General features: G+C 33.1%; 1 protein-coding gene across 1 annotated transcript in view; it reads left to right on the forward strand.

Annotated features, from left to right (window-relative positions):
• LOC139529126 (uncharacterized) overlaps window positions 1-20,771 on the forward strand; it is a 37,691-nt gene that overhangs the window by 10,956 nt on the left and 5,964 nt on the right. The window contains exons 4-5 of the mRNA XM_071325448.1: window positions 12,763-12,898; window positions 19,050-19,313. Of these exons, the coding sequence (XP_071181549.1) occupies window positions 12,763-12,898; window positions 19,050-19,313 (400 nt within the window). The remainder of the gene's footprint in view (window positions 1-12,762; window positions 12,899-19,049; window positions 19,314-20,771) is intronic.

Consider the following 20,771-nt stretch of genomic DNA (forward strand, 5'->3'; position numbering starts at 1 on the left):
AAACTTTTAGAAGTGCCATTTGGTTGTCGATACATGCCATTGTTTTATATTTATTCAGTCAGTTGTTTATATTAGTCAAAAATTGTTTCCTGTCCTCAAAGTAGAATTTCTGTTGAAAATGGGGGCCTCAGTGGCAGTGTGGTCTAAGTAGTTCAACTACTGTATCACTAGCCTGTCAATGCTGATGTTGTGAGTTTGATTCCTACACGAGGCAGGTGAGTTCGACACCAATCTTAATTGACTAGGATTTTCAGTTTTCCTACTGACATTCCCTGGTTCTCCCTGGGCACTCTGGCCTCCATCTATAAAAACTGGCCGCCATGAAATAGCCAATTGAAAATGGAATTAAAAAATAGTTTTAAGGCTAAGTATGCGTAATTGCACGCCTCTAGCGGGATACAAAACATGTGTCTTTAGTTACGCAAGTTACCTCCCCTACACCAAGAACGGGAAATGGGCACATGAACATGATGAAAGAGAAACCATCAGTTTAATGACTTTGGGCTGTCTATTATGAACCCAGACAAGTAAATTCCTGTGCTGTCTCAAATTTCAAAGAAAATATCAGATTTCAATCAGAAAACTTAGTATCTATTGCGTGTTATATAAAAAAGAAGATGTGGTATGATTGCCAATGAGACAACTATCCACAAAAGACCAAAATGACACAGATAGTAACAACTATAGGTCACTGTACAGCCTTCAACAATGAGCAAAGCCCATAGTCAGCTATAAAAGACCCTGATAAGACAATGTAAAACAATTCAAACGAGAAAACTATTAATGGCCTTATTTATGTAAAAAAATTAACAAAAGTATAAACAATACTAAAGGGTAATTATAATCGACCACAAGTGAAACATTTCTAACATGAAAGTAGAAGGCTATGTACAGGTCACACTTACAGAAAAAAAACAAACAAAAAAATCTTGTCTACAAAACATTACACAGAAACTAAGAACTTAGCACATGTAGCAGTGTGACAATTATCTCAGAATAAGTATATCAACTATCTCAGGAATAAGTAAATCAACTATCTCAGTTCTCAAGGAGCAGAAAATAAACAGGTGTCTTCTATTCCGTCCGCAATTTTTTGGGAAGTAAAAATTTTGACCTGATTTGCCCCAATTTTTAATCACCATTTTTCATTCAACTGGAATAAAACAATAGATATTGTTATACGACCGCAAAATTTGAAAAAATTTTCGTCGTATATTGCTATCACGTTGGCGTCGTCGTCGTCGGCGTCGGCGTCGTCCGAATACTTTTAGTTTTCGCACTCTAACTTTAGTAAAAGTGAATAGAAATCTATGAAATTTTAACACAAGGTTTATGACCACAAAAGGAAGGTTGGGATTGATTTTGGGAGTTTTGGTTCCAACAGTTTAGGAATTAGGGGCCAAAAAAGGGCCCAAATAAGCATTATTCTTGGTTTTCGCACAATAACTTTAGTTTAAGTAAATAGAAATCAATGAAATTTAAACACAATGTTTATGACCACAAAAGGAAGGTTGGTATTGATTTTGGGAGTTTAGGTCCCAACAGTTTAGGAATTATGGCCAAAAAGGGACCCAAATAAGCATTTTTTTTGGTTTTCGCACCATAACTTTAGTATAAGTAAATAGAAATCTATGAAATTTAAACACAAGGTTTATGACCATAAAAGGAAGGTTGGTATTGATTTTGGGAGTTTTGGTCCCAACAGTTTAGGAATAAAGGGCTCAAAGGGTCCAGATTTAAACTTTGTTTGATTTTATCAAAAATTGAATAATTGGGGTTCTTTGATATGCCGAATCTAACTGTGTATGTAGATTCTTAATTTTTGGTCCCGTTTTTAAATTGGTCTACATTAAGGTCCAAAGGGTCCAAAATTAAACTTAGTTTGATTTTAACAAAAATTGAATCCTTGGGGTTCTTTGATATGCTGAATCTAAAAATGTACTTAGATTTTTTATTATTGGCCCAGTTTTCAAGTTGGTCCAAATCGGGGTCCAAAATTAAACTTTGTTTGATTTCATCAAAAATTGAATAATTGGGGTTCTTTGATATGCCAAATCTAACTGTGTATGTAGATTCTTAATTTTTGGTCCCGTTTTAAAATTGGTTTACATTAACGTCCAAAGGGTCCAAAATTAAACTAAGTTTGATTTCAACAAAAATTGAATTATTGGGCCTCTGTGATATGCTTTATCTTAACATGTACTTAGATTTTTGATTATGGGCCCAGTTTTCAAGTTGGTCCAAATCAGGATCCAAAATTATTATATTAAGTATTGTGCAATAGCAAGAAATTTTCAATTGCACAGTATTCAGCAATAGCAAGAAATCTTCAATTGCACAGTATTGTGCAATAGCAAGAAATCTTCAATTGCACAGTATTGTGCAATAGCAAATATTTTCAATTGCACAGTATTCCACAATAGCAAGAAATATCTAATTGCACAATATTGTGCAATAGCAAGAAATTCCAATTGGATTTCAATTGGAGTTATCTTTCTTTGTCCAGAATAGTAGTTGAATCAACTTAAATCATTGTTTTATACAATATACAATGTATATTCACTTTTACTACCAACTGATAGATTAAAACAATCTTTACCATTCAGTGATAACAAGCACTTTTTTTACATTTTAATATTTTCTGATGTATTTAAATGAGTAGTTATTGTTGCAAACTTCATTAGAAATTTGAATTGAGATCAGTTTTGAAATAAGGGAAAGGGGGATGTGAAAAAAAAATTGGAGGGTCAATTTTTTTCATTTCAGATTTCATAAATAAAAAGAAAATTTCTTCAAACATTTTTTTGAGAGGATTAATATTCAACAGCATAGTGAATTGCTCAAAAGCAAACATTTTTTTTAAGTTCATTAGACCACATTCATTCTGTGTCAGAAACCTATGCTGTGTCAACTATTTAATCACAATCCAAATTTAGAGCTGAATCCAGCTTGAATGTTGTGTCCATACTTGCCCCAACCGTTCAGGGTTCAACCTCTGCGGTCGTATAAAGCTACGCCCTGCAAAGCATCTGGTTGCATGTGTTGTGAATGACGTTTCCTTTAGGTTTATTATCAAATTCGTGAAAATTTCATAATACACAGGCCAACAGGAAGGGTCTTAAACCTTAAATAGTCAATGGAAAATATTGTCAATATTTAGCTCACCTGACCTGAAAGGTCAAGTGAGCTTTTCTCATCACTTAATGGCGTCCGCAGGCCGCCGTCCGCCGTTTGTAAACTTTTACAAAAATCTTCTCCTCTGAAACTACTGGGCCAAATTTAACCAAACTTGGCCACCATCATCCTTGGAGTATCTAGTTTAAATGTGTCCAATGACCTGGCCATCAAACCAAGATGGCCACCATGGCTAAAAATAGAACACAGGGGTAAAATGCAGTTTTTGGCTTATAACTCAAAAACCAAAGCATTTAGAGCAAATCTGACAGGGGTAAAATTGATTATCAGGTCAAGAATTATCTGCTGTGAAATTTTCAGATGAATCGGACAAACCGTTGTTGGGTTGCTGCCCCTGAATTGGTCATTTTAAGGACATTTTGCTGTTTTTGGTTATTATATTGAATATTATTATAGATAGAGATAAACTGTAAACAGCAATAATGTTCAGCAAAGTAAGATTTACAAATAAGTCAACATGACTGAAATGGTCAGTGGACCCCTTTAGGAGTTATTGCCCTTTATAGTCAATTTTTAACCATTTTTCGTAAATCTTAGTAATCTTTTACAAAAATCTTCTCAGCTGAAACTACTGGGCCAAATTTAACCAAACTTGCCAAGAATCATCTTTGGGGTATCTATTTAAAAAAATGTGTCCGTTGACCTGGCCATCCAACCAAGATGGCTGCCATGGCTAAAAATAGAACATAGGGGTAAAATGCAGTTTTTGGCTGATAACTCAAAAACCAAAGCATTTAGAGCACATGTATCTAACTGATTGTTTATCAGGTCAAGATCTAACTGTCCTGAAATTTTCAGATGGATCGGACAATCTTGAATACTATAATACGAAAATAACAAAATCGGCGGCCATATTGTGATCATATTTACATCATATTTACGTACTGTTTATAATCCCCCAAAGAAGGAGCACACCCGAATAAAGAAAGATAACTCAATCTGATTTTTTTCCTAGCATTGAGTAACCCATTTACATATTCTAAAATGTGTCTCCATACTTCTTGCTTAAGAATATATGTATGTTTAGGTATTTATTTTGAGTTATGGGAAAAGTTAAAGAGGGTCTTAGTAGCAGTGTTGGTAGGGTGCCTTGGTCATCTTTTTCTGTATTCTTTATTTTTGATACTATTTTTCACTGTTGCTTTATATCCTAAAATTGTGAATTTACTGAGCACAGCTGTTTTGTGCTGTATTGCCATCAAGCACAGCAGGGGTAGAAAGGTGAAACTGGTAAAATGTGGTAGACCATAGAAACAGTATGAAACAGATCTCCTTTCAAAACATACTGCATATAAAGTTCAACTGTGCCAAGCAATGATAAAAAAACTTGTGTGACAAGCTGCTTGACAAGTTTTTCAGCCTTAAAAGTAGAAAGATAGAGTTCTATATGGGCTAAAGATGTTGTTCTTGTAAACCTGTGATTCAACGAATAAACACAAATGTTTGATTAACATCTTTTATTAAAATATGCCCTTTTCATATTATCATATCGCGCGTTTAATGCCCTTTTTCAGGATTGGCACCCTGCCCTTTTGAAAACCTAGCTGGAACACTGCTATTATAGAAAGAGATAAACTGTAAACAGCAATAATGTTCAGCAAAGTAAGATCGACAAATAAGTCAACATAACCAAAATTGTCAGAGAACTCCTTAAGGAGTTATTGTGCTTTATAGTCAATATTGAACAACTTTTCGTCATTTTTATACGACCGCAAAAATTTTAATTTTTTGGTCGTTTATTGCTATCACGTTGGCGTCGTCGTCGTCCGAAAATACTTTTAGTTTTCGCACTCTAACTTTAGTAAAAGTGAATAGAAAACAATGAAATTTTAACACAAGGTTTATGACCACAAAAGGAAGGTTGGGATTGATTTTGGGAGTTTTGGTCCCAATATTTTAGGAATTAGGGGCCAAAAAGGGCCCAAATAAGCATTTTCTTGGTTTTCGCACTATAACTTTAGTTTAAGTGAATAGAAATCTATGAAATTTAAACACAAGGTTTATGACCACAAAAGGACAGTTGGGATTGATTTTGGGAGTTTTGGTTCCAACAGTTAAGGAATTAAGGGCCAAAAAAGGGCCCAAATAAGCATTATTCTTGGTTTTCGCACAATAACTTTAGTATAAGTAAATAAATAGAAATCAATGAAATTTAAACACAAGGTTTATGACCACAAAAGAAAGGTTGTGATTGATTTTTGGAGTTGAGGTCACAACAGTTTATGAATTAGGGGCCAAAAAGGGGCCCAAATAAGCATTATTTTTGGTTTTTGCACCATAACTTAAGAATATAGAAAATAGAAATCTATGAAATTTAAACACAAGGTTTATGACCATAAAAGGAAGGTTGGGTTTGATTTTGGGAGTTTTGGTCCTAACAGTTTAGGAATAAGGGACCCAAAGGGTCCAAAATTGAACTTTGTGTGATTTCATCAAAAATTGAATAATTGGGGTTCTTTGATATGCCGAATCTAACTATGTATGTATATTCTTAATTTTTGGTCCCGTTTTCCAATTGGTCTACATTAAGGTCCAAAGGGTCAAAAATTAAACTTAGTTTGATTTTAACAAAATTGAATCTTTGGGGTTCTTTGATATGCTGAATTTAAAAATGTACTTAGATTTTTAATTATTGGCCTAGTTTTCAAGTTGGTCCAAATGGGGGTCCAGAATTAAACTTTGTTTGATTTCATCAAAAATTGAATAAATGGGTTCTTTGATATGCCAAATCTAACTGTATGTAGATTCTTAATTTTTGGTCCCGTTTTCAAATTAGTCTACATTAAAATCCAAAGGGTCCAAAATTAAACTAAGTTTGATTTTAAGTTTAACAAAAAATTGAATTCTTGGGCTTTTTTGATATGATGAATCTAAACATGTACTTAGATTTTTGATTATGGGCCCAGTTTTCTAGTTGGTTCAAATCAGGATCCAAAATTATTATATTAAGTATTGTGCAATAGCAAGAAATTTTCAATTGGACAGTATTCAGCAATAGCAAGAAATCTTCAATTGCACAGTATTGTGCAATAGCAAGAAATTTTCAATTGCACAGTATTGCGCAATAGCAAGAAATCTTCAATTGGACAGTATTGTGCAATAGCAAATATTTTTAATTGCACAGTATTGCGCAATAGCAAGAAATATCTAATTGCACAATATTTGATTTTAAGTTTAACAAAAAATTGAATTCTTGGGCTTTTTTGATATGATGAATCTAAACATGTACTTAGATTTTCGATTATGGGCCCAGTTTTCTAGTTGGTTCAATATTGTGCAATAGCAAGAAATTTTCAATTGGAGTTATCTTTCTTTGTCCAGAATAGTAGTTGAATCAACTTAAATCATTGTTTTATACAATATACAATGTATATTCACTTTTACTACCAACTGATAAATTAAAACAATCTTTACCATTCAGTGATAACAAGCACTTTATTTTACATTTTAATATTTTATGATGTATTGAAATGAGTAGTTATTGTTGCAAACTCCATTAGAAATTTGAATTGAGATCAGTTTTGGAAAAGAGGATGTGAAAAAAAAATGAGGGTGGGGGGTTTAATTTTTCTCATTTCAGATTTCATAAATAGAAAGAAAATTTCTTCAAACATTTTTTTGAGAGGATTAATATTCAACAGCATAGTGAATTGCTCAAAAGGCAAAAAAAAAATTTAAGTTAATCATTAGACCACATTCATTCTGTGTCAGAAACCTATGCAGTGTCAACTATTTAATCACAATCCAAATTTAGAGCTGAATCCAGCTTGAATGTTGTGTCCATACTTGCCCCAACCGTTCAGGGTTCAACCTCTGCGGTCGTATAAAGCTGCGCCCTGCTTGCATCTGGTTAAATACTGTTATTCCAATTCTTTCCAAAGGCAAGTGAGAAAACTGATAGAATACCAGTATGATTGACAACTGTCATGATTTACAAACAATTACACTCAAAGGTGTGAGTATAAACTGGAATCACCTCCACTTTAATGCCAATCTTAACTGACCACAGTTCTTATCTTTTGGGGCCTCAGTGGCCGAGTGGTCTAAGTAGTCCAACTATTATATTATGAGCCTATCAACACTGAGGTTGTGAGTTGGAACCCTGCATGTAGCCGGTGCATCCAACTCCAATCTTAATTGACAAGGATTGTCAGTTTTCCTGCCAAAGGTCCATGGTTCTCTAGGCTCCCAACTATTAAAACTGACAGCGATGAAATAGCCAATAGTGCTGAAAGTGGTGTTAAACCAATCTCTTGTATTACATGATTGAAAAGACACTTTATTACACAGCTCAATACACAATTCTTGACCTCAAAAGTATACATGTACCTATCAGTGATATTGTTGGTTTTTTTCCGAACTACCTCTACCCTTTTTTATTGGGAAAATATGCATCATTTTCATCAAATTGGGAAATTTAAAATAAACCATGACTTTGACTGAAACTTCAATATACAGACCCATTTTCAAGAGTCAAACCCTGCTTTAAAATAAGACCCCATTTTGTCAGTGATGATACATAAATAGACCCTCAAATGTGCACATATATATATAGTCATTTTAGATAAGAAAATTGTTTAAATTAGTGTTTTTCAGTTTGAATTTATGCACAATTACTACTGAGACTGCACTGTTTGGGAAAAAAGTTGTCTTTTTGGGAATAATATTAAGCCGTTTTTAGCTCAACTGACCTGAAAGGTCAAGTGAGCTTTTCACATCACTTGGCGTCCGTCGTCCGTAAACTTTTACAAAAATCTTCTCCTCTGAAACTACTGGGCCAAATTTAACCAAACCAAGATGGCCACCTTGGCTAAAAATAGAACACAGGGGTAAAATGCAGTTTTTGGCTTATAACTCAAAAACCAAAGCATTTAGAGCAATCTTACATGGGGAACAATTGATTATCAGGTCAAGATCTATCTTCCAAGAAATTTTCAGATGAATCGGACAACCCGTTGTTGGGTTACTGCCCCTGAATTGATAATTTTAAAGAAATTTTGCTGTTTTTGGTTATTATCTAGAATATTATTATAGATAGAGATAATCTGTAGACAGCAATAATGTTCAGCAAAGTAAGATTTAAAATAAGTCAACATGACTGAACTGGTCAGTTGACCCCCTTAGGAGTTATTGCCCTTTATAGTCAATTTTTAACCATTTTTTCGTAAATCTTAGTAATCTTTTACAAAAATCTTCTCCTCTGAAACTACTGGGCTAAATTAATCCAAACTTGGCCAAAATCAACTTTGGGATATGTAGTTTAAAAAATATGTCTGGTGACCTGGCCATCTAACCAAGATGTCCGCCACGGCTAAAAATAGAACATAAGGGTAAAATGCAGTTTTTGACTTATAACTCAAAAACCAAAGCATTTAGAGCAAATCTGACAGAGTTTAATTGTTTATCAGGGTAAGATCTATCTGCCCTGAAATTTTCAGATGGATCGGACAACTGGTTGTTGGGTTGCTGCCCCATAATTGGTAATTTTAAGGAAATTTTGCAGTTCTTGGTTATTATCTTGAATTTTATTATAGATAGAGATAAACTGTAAACAGCAATAATGTCCAGCAAAGTAAGATTACAAATAAGTCAACATGACCAAAATTGTCAGATAACTCCTTAAGGAGTTATTGTCCTTTATAGTCAATATTGAACAACTTTTCTTCATTTTTGTAACTTGTACAAAAATCTTCTTTTCTAAAACTATGGGCGAAATTTAACCAAAATTGACCACAATCATTACAAGGGTATCTATTTTAAAAAAGTGTCTAATGACCCTGCCTGCCAACCAAAATGGCCAACATCAGTAAATACAGTAACAGGTGAGCGACACAGGCTCTTCAGAGCCTCTAGTTTTTATATGACCGCAAAATTTGAAAAAAATTTCGTCGTATATTGCTATCACGTTGGCGTCGTCGTCGTCGTCCGAATACTTTTAGTTTTCGCACTCTAACTTTAGTAAAAGTGAATGGAAATCTATGAAATTTTAACACAAGGTTTATGACCACAAAAGGAAGGTTGGTATTGATTTTGGGAGTTTTGGTCCCAACATTTTAGGAATTAGGGGCCAAAAAGGGCCCAAATAAGTATTTTCTTGGTTTTCGCACTATAACTTTAGTTTAAGTTAATAGAAATCTATGAAATTTTGACACAAGGTTTATGACCACAAAAGAACGGTTGGAATTGATTTTGGTAGTTTTGGTTTCAACAGTTTAGGAATTAAGGGCCAAAAAAGGGCCCAAATAAGCATTATTCTTGGTTTTCGCACAATAACTTTAGTTTAAGTAAATAGAAATCAATGAAATTTAAACACAATGTTAATGACTACAAAAGGAAGGTTGGTATTGATTTTGGGAGTTTAGGTCCCAACAGTTTAGGAATTAGGGGCCAAAAAGGGACCCAAATAAGCATTTTTCTTGGTTTTCGCACCATAACGTTAGTATAAGTAAATAGAAATCTATGAAATTTAAACACAAGGTTTATGACCATAAAAGGAAGGTTGGTATTGATTTTGGGAGTTTTGGTCCCAACAGAATAAGGGGCCCAAAGGGTCCAAAATTAAACTTTGTTTGATTTCATCAAAATTGAATAATTGGGGTTCTTTGATATGCCGAATCTAACTGTCATGACTGTGTATGTAGATTCTTAACTTTTGGTCCCGTTTTCCCATTAAGGTCCAAAGGGTCCAAAATTAAACTTTGTTTGATTTCATCAAAATTGAATAATTGGGGTTCTTTGATATGCCGAATCTAACTGTCATGACTGTGTATGTAGATTCTTAACTTTTGGTCCCGTTTTCCCATTAAGGTCCAAAGGGTCCAAAATTAAACTTAGTTTGATTTTGACAAAAAATGAATCAGTTAGGTTCTTTGATATGCTGAATCTAAAAATGTATTTAGATTCTTGATTATTGGCCCAGTTTTCAAGTTGGTCCAAATCGGGGTCCAAAATTAAACTTTGTTTGATTTCATCAAAAATTGAATAAATGGGGTTCTTTGATATACCAAATCTAACTGTGTATGTAGATTCTTCATTTTTGGTCCTGTTTTCAAATTGGTCTACACTAAAGTCCAAAGGGTCCAAAATTAAACTTAGTCTGATTTTAACAAAAATTGAAATCTTGGGGTTCTTTGATATATGCTGAATCCAAAAATGTACTTAGATTTTTTATTATGGGCCCAGTTTTCAAGTTGGTCCAAATCAGGATCTAAAATTATTATATTAAGTATTGTGCAATAGCAAGTCTTTTCAATTGCACAGTATTGCGCAATGGCAAGAAATATCTAATTGCTCAATATTGTGAAATAGCAAATTTTTTTTTAATTAGAGTTATCTTTCTTTGTCCAGAATAGTAAGCAAGAAATATCTAATTGCAAAATATTGTGCAATAGCAAGATTTTTTTTTAATTGGAGTTATCTTTCTTTGTCCAGAATCAACTTAAATCTTTGTTATATACAATATTCAATGTATATTCACTTTTTACTACCAACTGATAAATTAAAATAATCTTTACCATTCAGTGATAACAAGCAGTTTTTTTACATCTTAATATTTTATGATGTATTTAAATGAGTAGTTATTGTTGCAAACTCCATTAGAAATTTTTAATTGAGATTAGTTTTGGAATAAGGGAAAGGGGGATGTGATTAAAAAAATTGGGTTCAATTTTTCTCATTTGAAATTTCATAAATAAAAAAGAAAATTTCTTCAAACATTTTTTTGAGAGGATTAATATTCAACAGCATAGTGAATCGCTCTAAGAGAAAACAAAAATTTTAAGTTCATTAGAACACATTCATTCTGTGTCAGAAACCTATGCTGTGTCAACTATTTAATCACAATCCAAATTTAGAGCTGAATCCAGCTTGAATGTTGTGTCCATACTTGCCCCAACCGTTCAGGGTTCAACCTCTGCGGTCGTATAAAGCTACGCCCTGCGGAGCATCTGGTTTCAAATTGGGATTCTTCTCCAGGGGAAAAAGCCTTTATTCTCCACTAATTTAAGGCAGACAATATCACTGCCTATAATTTCTTTTGAAATGTGGCATGATAAATTAATTAAGTTTTTGCATTCTCTACCAATTCCACCTTATATTCATAAGGTCAGTGGAAACACTCAAAATAAAAAGACATATGCTAAAAACCAGTACAGAATAAGACCTAATTCTAAAAGAGAATGACTAATTGAAGGACAACAAGAAAAAAAAGGACAATTTGAGTCAGATTTGAAGAATGATCACAGTTACTGGACCTACTTTGCATGCAACTAAGATGTCATTTTGAAAGGGTGGAAATCATAGATGATAAGAATTGATGATTTTATGTCCAACAGCTAATGTTACAAGCATATTCAGGACAAGAATATGTTATATGCTATATGTTTAATATATAAATTGTGAATAAACTCTATATGTTTACATTTCATAATTTTTATACCCCCGCTTTAAAAAAGGGGGGGCATAATGTTTTACCTCTGTCTGTCAGTCCGTCCATCAGTCCGTCCGTCCATCAGTCCGTCAGTCAGTCCGTCCCATGAAACTTTCGTCACATTTTTCTCAGGAACTACACATCCACCCTTTCTTTAATTTGGTATCAACATTTATATATGTTAGCCATACCGTGTGATGCGTTTTCAGATTCATCACTTGACAACTTCCTGTTTACCGAACACTTGTATGATTTTACACATGATAGCCAAGTTGAAAATTTTCGTCACATTTTTCTCAGCAACTACAATACAAGGATTTCTGAAATTTGGTTTCAGGATTTATATAAGTCAGCTATACCGTGTGATGCGTTTTCAGATTCATCACTCGACAACTTCCTGTTTACCGAACACTTGTATGATTTTACACTGATAGCCAAGTTGAAAATTTTTGTCACATTTTTCTCAGGAACTACAATACAAGGATTTCTGAAATTTGGTTTCAGGATTTATATAAGTCAGCTATACCGTGTGATGCGTTTTCAGATTCATCACTTGACAACTTCCTGTTTACCGAACACTTGCATATTTTTACACTATTAATATTATCCACTTGCGGCGGGGGTATCATCAGTGAGCAGTAGCTCGCAGTTTCACTTGTTTGGATCAAATGTCAACCTGGTCAAGGTTGACATTTCTTGCAATTTGAAAATCCTGCCCAATAACAAAAAAAAATCATAATCTAAGCATCTAAGTGCAATACCGGAATGTTTAAAAAGATTCATCTGTAAAGAATACAATAAAATCAGGAATGGAAATGGGGAATGTGTCAAAGAGACAACAACCCAACCAAAGAGCAGAAAACAGCCCAAGGACACCAATGGGTCTTCAACACACGATAAAATCCCACACCCAGAGGCGGGCTTCAGCAAACATGACATTAATATAACTAAATCTTTGCAGTTTGTGTAATAATATCAGTGAGCTTGTTCAACTAAATTATAGCAAGATACATTAATTAGTTGATTTGTACTTTTATAAATACTAATTTATATAAGATTTTATAACTATGTAAGAGGTTTGTAGTAGAAATTCAAAATATTTTAACAATTTTATGATTATATTGACATATTTTTTTCAGATTTTGTAATCAAGCTAACCAATCTGTTTGGGAAAATTTAGATGGAATAGAAAAGGTTACCTCTGAACCAGATCTGAGACTTTATAAGTGTGGATTTAAAAATGAGTACAAAGGAGAAATGATATCAGTTATTGAGGTAAAGTAGCAACAACATACAACAGTTGTTTATTATGTCTCCCCAACAATGGTAAGGAAACATATTGTTTTTGTACTGTCTGTCCGTCTGTCACTCCATCCTGAATCTGTCACAAACAATTTTCATCAGGCTATCTTATTTGACATTCATTGAAAATGGATGAGACTTGGCAGGATTACTTATTAGGGTATGTACACTATGTGCATTTGTCTTGGCTTTGCAAAATAAATCAAATGTTTAAGGGTTGACCAGAGTATAATATGGACTCAGCCATTTTACCTTAGGATTAGATGAAAGAAATTTTGTTGTCAGTCTATCTTACTTTGAAAAAGGATGAAATTATGCAGTAATACTTGTTAGGGTATGTAGATGTGAAAGTGTTCTTGACTTTGTTATTAATCAATTTTTAAGGGTAAACCAGGGTTAACTATAGACTTAGCCATTTTACCTTAGGACTAGATTGAAGAATTTTTTATCATCACTCATATTCATGCTTAGGAAGGAACATTGACTTTTTTCTTACTCATTATCAAATCAAGTTAATTGCGTATTTGATTATCGGGTTAGTAATACAACTATTTTATGTTCCCTCTTGATAACATTCGTGCTTGATGAGAGATGCATTTTTGTGTACAAAAAAAAAAAACAATTGACTTGTTTTAATTATGCTATGGCTAAATATCTGTTTTAGTGGTTTTTAGCTCACCTGGCCCAAAGGGCCAAGTGAGCTTTTCTCATCACTTGGCGTCCGGCGTCCGGCGTTAACTTTTACAAAAATCTTCTCCTCTGAAACTACTGGGCTAATTTCAACCAAACTTGGTTACAATCATCATTGGGGTATCTAGTTTAAAAATTGTGTCCGGTGACCCGGCCAACCAACCAAGATGGCCGCCATGGCTAAAAATAGAACATAGGGGTAAAATGCAGTTTTTGGCTTATAACTCAAAAACCAAAGCATCTAGAGCAAATCTGACATGGGGTAAAACTGTTTATCAGGTCAAGATCTATCTGCCCTGAAATTTTCAGACAAATCGGACAACCCGTTGTTGGGTTGCTGCCCCTGAATTAGTTATTTTATGGAAATTTTGCAGTTTTTGCTTATTATCTTGAATATTATTATAGATAGAGATAAACTGTAAACAGCAATAATGTTCATCAAAGTAAGACTTACAAATAAGTCAACATGACCGAAATGGTCAATTGACCACTTTAGGAGTTATTGCCCTTTATAGTCAATTTTTAACCATTTTTCGTAAATCTTAGTAATCTTTTACAAAAATCTTCTCCTCTGAAACTACTGGGCCAAATTAATCCAAACTTGGCCACAATCATCTTTGGGGTATCTAATTTTAAAAAAATGTGTCCAGTGACCCGGCCATTCAACCAAAATGGCTGCCACGGCATTTAGAGAAAAAATTTTCGTCGTATATTGCTATCACGTTGGCGTCGTCGTCGTTGTCGTCCGAATACTTTTAGTTTTCGCACTCTAACTTTAGTAAAAGTGAATGGAAATCTATGAAATTTTAACACAAGGTTTATGACCACAAAAGGAAGGTTGGTATTGATTTTGGGAGTTTTGGTCCCAACATTTTAGGAATTAGGGGCCAAAAAGGGCCCAAATAAGCATTTTCTTGGTTTTCGCAGTATAACTTTAGTTTAAGTTAATAGAAATCTATGAAATTTTGACACAAGGTTTATGACCACAAAAGAACGGTTGGAATTGATTTTGGGAGTTTTGGTTTCAACAGTTTCGGAATTAGGGGCCAAAAAAGGGCCCAAATAAGCATTATTCTTGGTTTTCGCACAATAACTTTAGTTTAAGTAAATAGAAATCAATGAAATTTAAACACAATGTTAATGACTACAAAAGGAAGGTTGGTATTGATTTTGGGAGTTTAGGTCCCAACAGTTTAGGAATTAGGGGCCAAAAAGGGACCCAAATAAGCATTTTTCTTGGTTTTCGCACCATAACGTTAGTATAAGTAAATAGAAATCTATGAAATTTAAACACATGGTTTATGACCATAAAAGGAAGTTGGTATTGATTTTGGGAGTTTTGGTCCCAACAGAATAAGGGGCCCAAAGGGTCCAAAATTAAACTTTGTTTGATTTCATCAAAATTGAATAATTAGGGTTCTTTGATATGCCGAATCTAACTGTCATGACTGTGTATGTAGCTTCTTAACTTTTGGTCCCGTTTTCAAATTGGTCTACATTAAGGTCCAAAGGGTCCAAAATTAAACTTAGTTTGATTTTGACAAAAAATGAATCAGTTAGGTTCTTTGATATGCTGAATCTAAAAATGTACTTAGATTCTTGATTATTGGCCCAGTTTTCAAGTTGGTCCAAATCAGGGTCCAAAATTAAACTTTGTTTGATTTCATAAAAAATTGAATAAATGGGGTTCTTTGATATACCAAATCTAACTGTGTATGTAGATTCTTCATTTTTGGTCCTGTTTTCAAATTGGTCTACACTAAAGTCCAAAGGGTCCAAAATTAAACTTAGTCTGATTTTAACAAAAATTGAAATCTTGGGGTTCTTTGATATGCTGAATCCAAAAATGTACTTAGATTTTTTATTATGGGCCCAGTTTTCAAGTTGGTCCAAATCAGGATCTAAAATTATTATATTAAGTATTGTGCAATAGCAAGTCTTTTCAATTGCACAGTATTGCGCAATGGCAAGAAATATCTAATTGCACAATATTGTGAAATAGCAAATTTTTTTTTAATTAGAGTTATCTTTCTTTGTCCAGAATAGTAAGCAAGAAATATCTAATTGCAAAATATTGTGCAATAGCAAGATTTTTTTTTAATTGGAGTTATCTTTCTTTGTCCAGAATCAACTTAAATCTTTGTTATATACAATATACAATGTATATTCACTTTTTACTACCAACTGATAAATTAAAATAATCTTTACCATTCAGTGATAACAAGCAGTTTTTTTACATCTTAATATTTTATGATGTATTTAAATGAGTAGTTATTGTTGCAAACTCCATTAAAATTTTTAATTGAGATTAGTTTTGGAATAAGGGAAAGGGGGATGTGATTAAAAAAATTGGGTTCAATTTTTCTCATTTGAAATTTCATAAATAAAAAAGAAAATTTCTTCAAACATTTTTTTGAGAGGATTAATATTCAACAGCATAGTGAATTGCTCTAAGAGAAAACAAAAATTTTAAGTTCATTAGAACACATTCATTCTGTGTCAGAAACCTATGCTGTGTCAACTATTTAATCACAATCCAAATTTAGAGCTGAATCCAGCTTGAATGTTGTGTCCATACTTGCCCCAACCGTTCAGGGTTCAACCTCTGCGGTCGTATAAAGCTACGCCCTGCGGAGCATCTGGTTTCAAATTGGGATTCTTCTCCAGGGGAAAAAGCCTTTATTCACTAATTTAAGGCAAACAATATCACTGCCTATAATTTCTTTTGAAATGTGGCATGATAAATTAATTAAGTTTTTGCATTCTCTACCAATTCCACCTTATATTCATAAGGTCAGTGGAAACACTCAAAATAAAAAGACATATGCTAAAAACCAGTACAGAATAAGACCTAATTCTAAAAGAGAATGACTAACAAGGACAACAAGAAAAAAAAGGACAATTTGAGTCAGATCTGAAGAATGATCACAGTTACTGGACCTACTTTGCATGCAACTAAGATGTCATTTTGAAAGGGTGGAAATCATAGATGATAAGAATTGATGATTTTATGTCCAACAGCTAATGTTACAAGCATATTCAGGACAAGAATATGTTATATGCTATATGTTTAATATATAAATTGTGAATAAACTCTATATGTTTACATTTCATGATTTTTTGGATCAAATGTCAACCTGGTCAAGGTTGACATTTCTTGCAATTTGAAAATCCTGCCCAATAACCCAAAAAAAAAATCATAATCTAAGCATCTAAGTGCAATACCGGAATGTTTAAAAAGATTCATCTGTAAAGAATACAATAAAATTGGGAATGGAAATGGGGAAAACTCCAAAAAAATTTAATTGAGATTAGTTTTGGAATAAGGGAAAGGGGGATGTGATTAAAAAAATTGGGTTCAATTTTTCTCATTTGAAATTTCATAAATAAAAAAGAAAATTTCTTCAAACATTTTTTTGAGAGGATTAATATTCAACAGCATAGTGAATTGCTCTAAGAGAAAACAAAAATTTTAAGTTCATTAGAACACATTCATTCTGTGTCAGAAACCTATGATGTGTCAACTATTTAATCACAATCCAAATTTAGAGCTGAATCCAGCTTGAATGTTGTGTCCATACTTGCCCCAACCGTTCAGGGTTCAACCTCTGCGGTCGTATAAAGCTACGCCCTGCGGAGCATCTGGTTTGTTATTATCTTGAATATTATTTTAGATAGAGATAAACTGTAAACAGCAATAATTTTCAGCAAAACAAGATCTACAAATAAGTTTCATGATCAAAATAGTCAATTGACCCCTTAAGGAGTTATTGCCCTTCATAGTTAATTTTTAGCATTTTTCATAAATTTTTGTAAATTTTTAGAAAATATTTTCCACTGTTATTACTGGGCCAAGTTCATTATAGATAGAGATAATTGTACCAACAAGAATGTTCAGTAAAGTAAGATCTACAAACACATCACCATCACCAAAACACAATTATGTCATGAATTTATCTGTGTCTATTGTTTAGCACATAGACCAAGGTGAGCAACACAGGCTCTTTAGAGCCTCTTGTTGGTTATTATCTTGAATATTATTAAAGATAGAGATAAACTGTAAACAGCAATAATGTTCAGCAAATTAAGATTTACAAATATGTCAAACATGACCGAAATGGTCAATTGACCCCCTAAGGAGTTATTGTCCTTTATAGTCAATTTTTAACAATTTTCATAAAATTTGTTAATTTTTATTAACATTTTCCACTGAAACTACTGGGCCAAGTTCATTATAGATAGAGATTATTGTAAGCAGCAAAACTGTTTAGTAAAGTAAGATGTACAAATTAAACACATCACCATCTGACACCAAAACATGAATCCATCTGCTTCCTTTGTTTAATATTCACAAGGCTTATACACAGAAGCTATGAATTCAATGGCCCTCCATTTGTAAACAGTCAAATGCAGATGTTCAGACAGCCTAGATAAAACACATCAGATTTAAAAAAAAAAATTGACAGATTTCAAGTAAAAAGGTGTCTTCTAATGAGTTCATTACAGCTTTGTCTTTCTGTAAATCTTGTTTTCATCGTGAAACTACAGTAAACGTTGGAATTTGTGGTTGTATGAAAAATTTATCAAAGATGAAATGCTAACTGACCAATTTTACATGGATAAATTTATTTTGAGGATAAGTGGATTACCTGAAACAACAAAATATGATACCTAGTGTGACTGTTTTTCATGTTGGAGGGGGAGGGGGTCGTAATCTGGTCATAAACATGTTTTCAGTTAAAACTAGATTTTCATACAAACTCATACAAATTATTTTTTTACTTCTACAAATTTAAGCAATAAAATTGATCAGAAATACATCAAAATAAAATTGAGAATGGAAATGGGGAATGTGCCAGAGACAATAACCCGACCATAGAGCAGACAACAGCAGAAGGTCACCAACAGGTCTTCGATGCAAGGAGGCGTCCTTCAGCTGGCCCCTTAACAAATATATACAGGTTCAGTGATAATGAACACCATACTAAACTCCAAATTTTACACAAGAAATTAAAAGTTAAAATAATACAAGAAATATGATTGTCATTTTGAAAATAGTTTTGTAAATGCCGAAAATGACAAGGGCTGTAGCTAGCTAAAACATCACCGCGATGTCGAGTATCGAGACTGGTGAGCCGTTATTTGACTTTTGGGGCTGCAGCCCCGTGGAAGGAGGAGGAAGCCAGCAGATGTGTCCGTCCGAAGCGGACAAATCTCTTCTTCAATTTTTTTAATCAAATTACTTAATCTTGAAATTGAAATTTCATCATGTTAGCTATATATATATATAGCCTGCTTGCTTATTTGGGGCCACTGCTGATCAATTTAGATGTCTTGTTTCTGGATATAGTATTATTGATCATTCACAGAATACTTAGTATAATAAATGATTGATGCAAAAACATTGGAACCTTTTCTTTCACTTTTTTATTAGGTAAAGCCCAGTGATGAAGATTTTGACAGTAATGAACCACCAAAAAAGAAATATAAAGGCAGTCCTAGAGGATCAGCTACAGATATATATAGTTCAGCAGAGAACAGTGATGCAATAGAGTTGGATTTACATGACTCTGTGCTTGGACAGCATGCTGGGGAGCTTTTGTTAGATCTGCACAGAGAATTTATCAATAAGGAGGCAAATCATTATGAAGAAGATAGAAAAATAAATATGCTAGGCATGATTGTTAATGGTACATATGTAAGTAATAAAGTAAATCAGATGATTAAGTTGCTGTATCTGATGTTTTTTGATGAAGGAGATGAATGCAGAAAAGTTTTATACCAATGACCCTCCTTGCACAACTCAAAATCCAATAATTTTAGTGGTTAGTCATTTGTTGCTGTGTTTCATATTTGCTTTCCATTTATTGTTTTTTGCTCACCTTTCCTAATTGCCATGCAATACTCTCAGAATGCTGGATACTATTCAAACTGGTTTGTGTCCACACTTATTAATTATACATAAAAAACTAAAAAGCAAAAGAAAACTTTGATGAAAAATTTAAATAAAAAACTACAGGTGGGCGATTCAGGCTCTTGAGAGACTCTTGTTTGTTTATCCTGAAACTTTTTCAGGTATAAAAAAATTGAATCTTTCTCCAATTAAGGAGCACCTCAATTGATAAGTAATTACCCACTAAAATGAAAGTTAATGTATATGAACACTAAAAATGTCACATTAAGTATATATATGATAAGTAGTCATCAATTAAAAAATAATTTTGCGTACCAACATAATTATTGTAGTGGTCATTTTTTTTCTCATTTTTTTTTTAAATATTGCTTTTTGTAGTTTAAAGCTATTTATTCATGAATTTTACAGATATATCAAAATGTGGGATCTGGAAATTATATTATTATTATTATATTGATATTTTGGGAGGCGACTTTCCTGATGTGGAACTTGCGCCCTTGGGATCTGGAAACAAACTTCACACAGCTTTTATATCAATCATATTTGATTTTATAAGTACATGTAGCCCTGTGATGAGAGTTGTAACTGGGAACATTATCAATGGAAAATTAAAACTGAATATATTTTTCAGTCCTCACTTTCTTGAGAATATTGTCACAAAAAATTGAGAATAGTCTTGGCCTGCCGTTCAGTTGTACATAATTAAAATTTTAAAATATAATGTAGTAGTTGTTAAATCAATTGAATTTTAGATAATTAACTCCCAACTTAAATCAAATGTTTTGATTTAGAAGGTGCAGATCTCCTTGGTCCAAATTGTCTCTATGATGAATTCTTGACTAAGGAAATGAAATAACAATAAACAACAATTAGTTTCATTATTGTCAGCCTTTCTATATGTTCTAGCTGTTCTTTTGCTCATTCTTTGTATGTAGACTATCAAAAGATAACCCCCTAAAAATTGGAACAATGGCCGTATTTTCCCTTCAGAGCTCTTCAGCTCTTTGATTTTTTCAGGAGTTAAGCCCCTTTGAACTTTTTTGCCCAATATACTACTGCAACCTTTTGTCATCGAAACTCCTCTCAAACCACACAACAGAATTTCATGAAACTTTTCAGATAATAAGGACATACTACGTAGATGTGCATATCGACAGGAAATTATGATTCAATTTTTTTTTCAGGAGTTAAGCCCCTTTGAAATTATTTGCCCAATATACTACTGCTACCTTTTGTCGTCGC

Source organism: Mytilus edulis, chromosome 6, assembly GCF_963676685.1.
Source record: "Mytilus edulis chromosome 6, xbMytEdul2.2, whole genome shotgun sequence".
Lineage (NCBI taxonomy): Eukaryota > Metazoa > Mollusca > Bivalvia > Mytilida > Mytilidae > Mytilus > Mytilus edulis.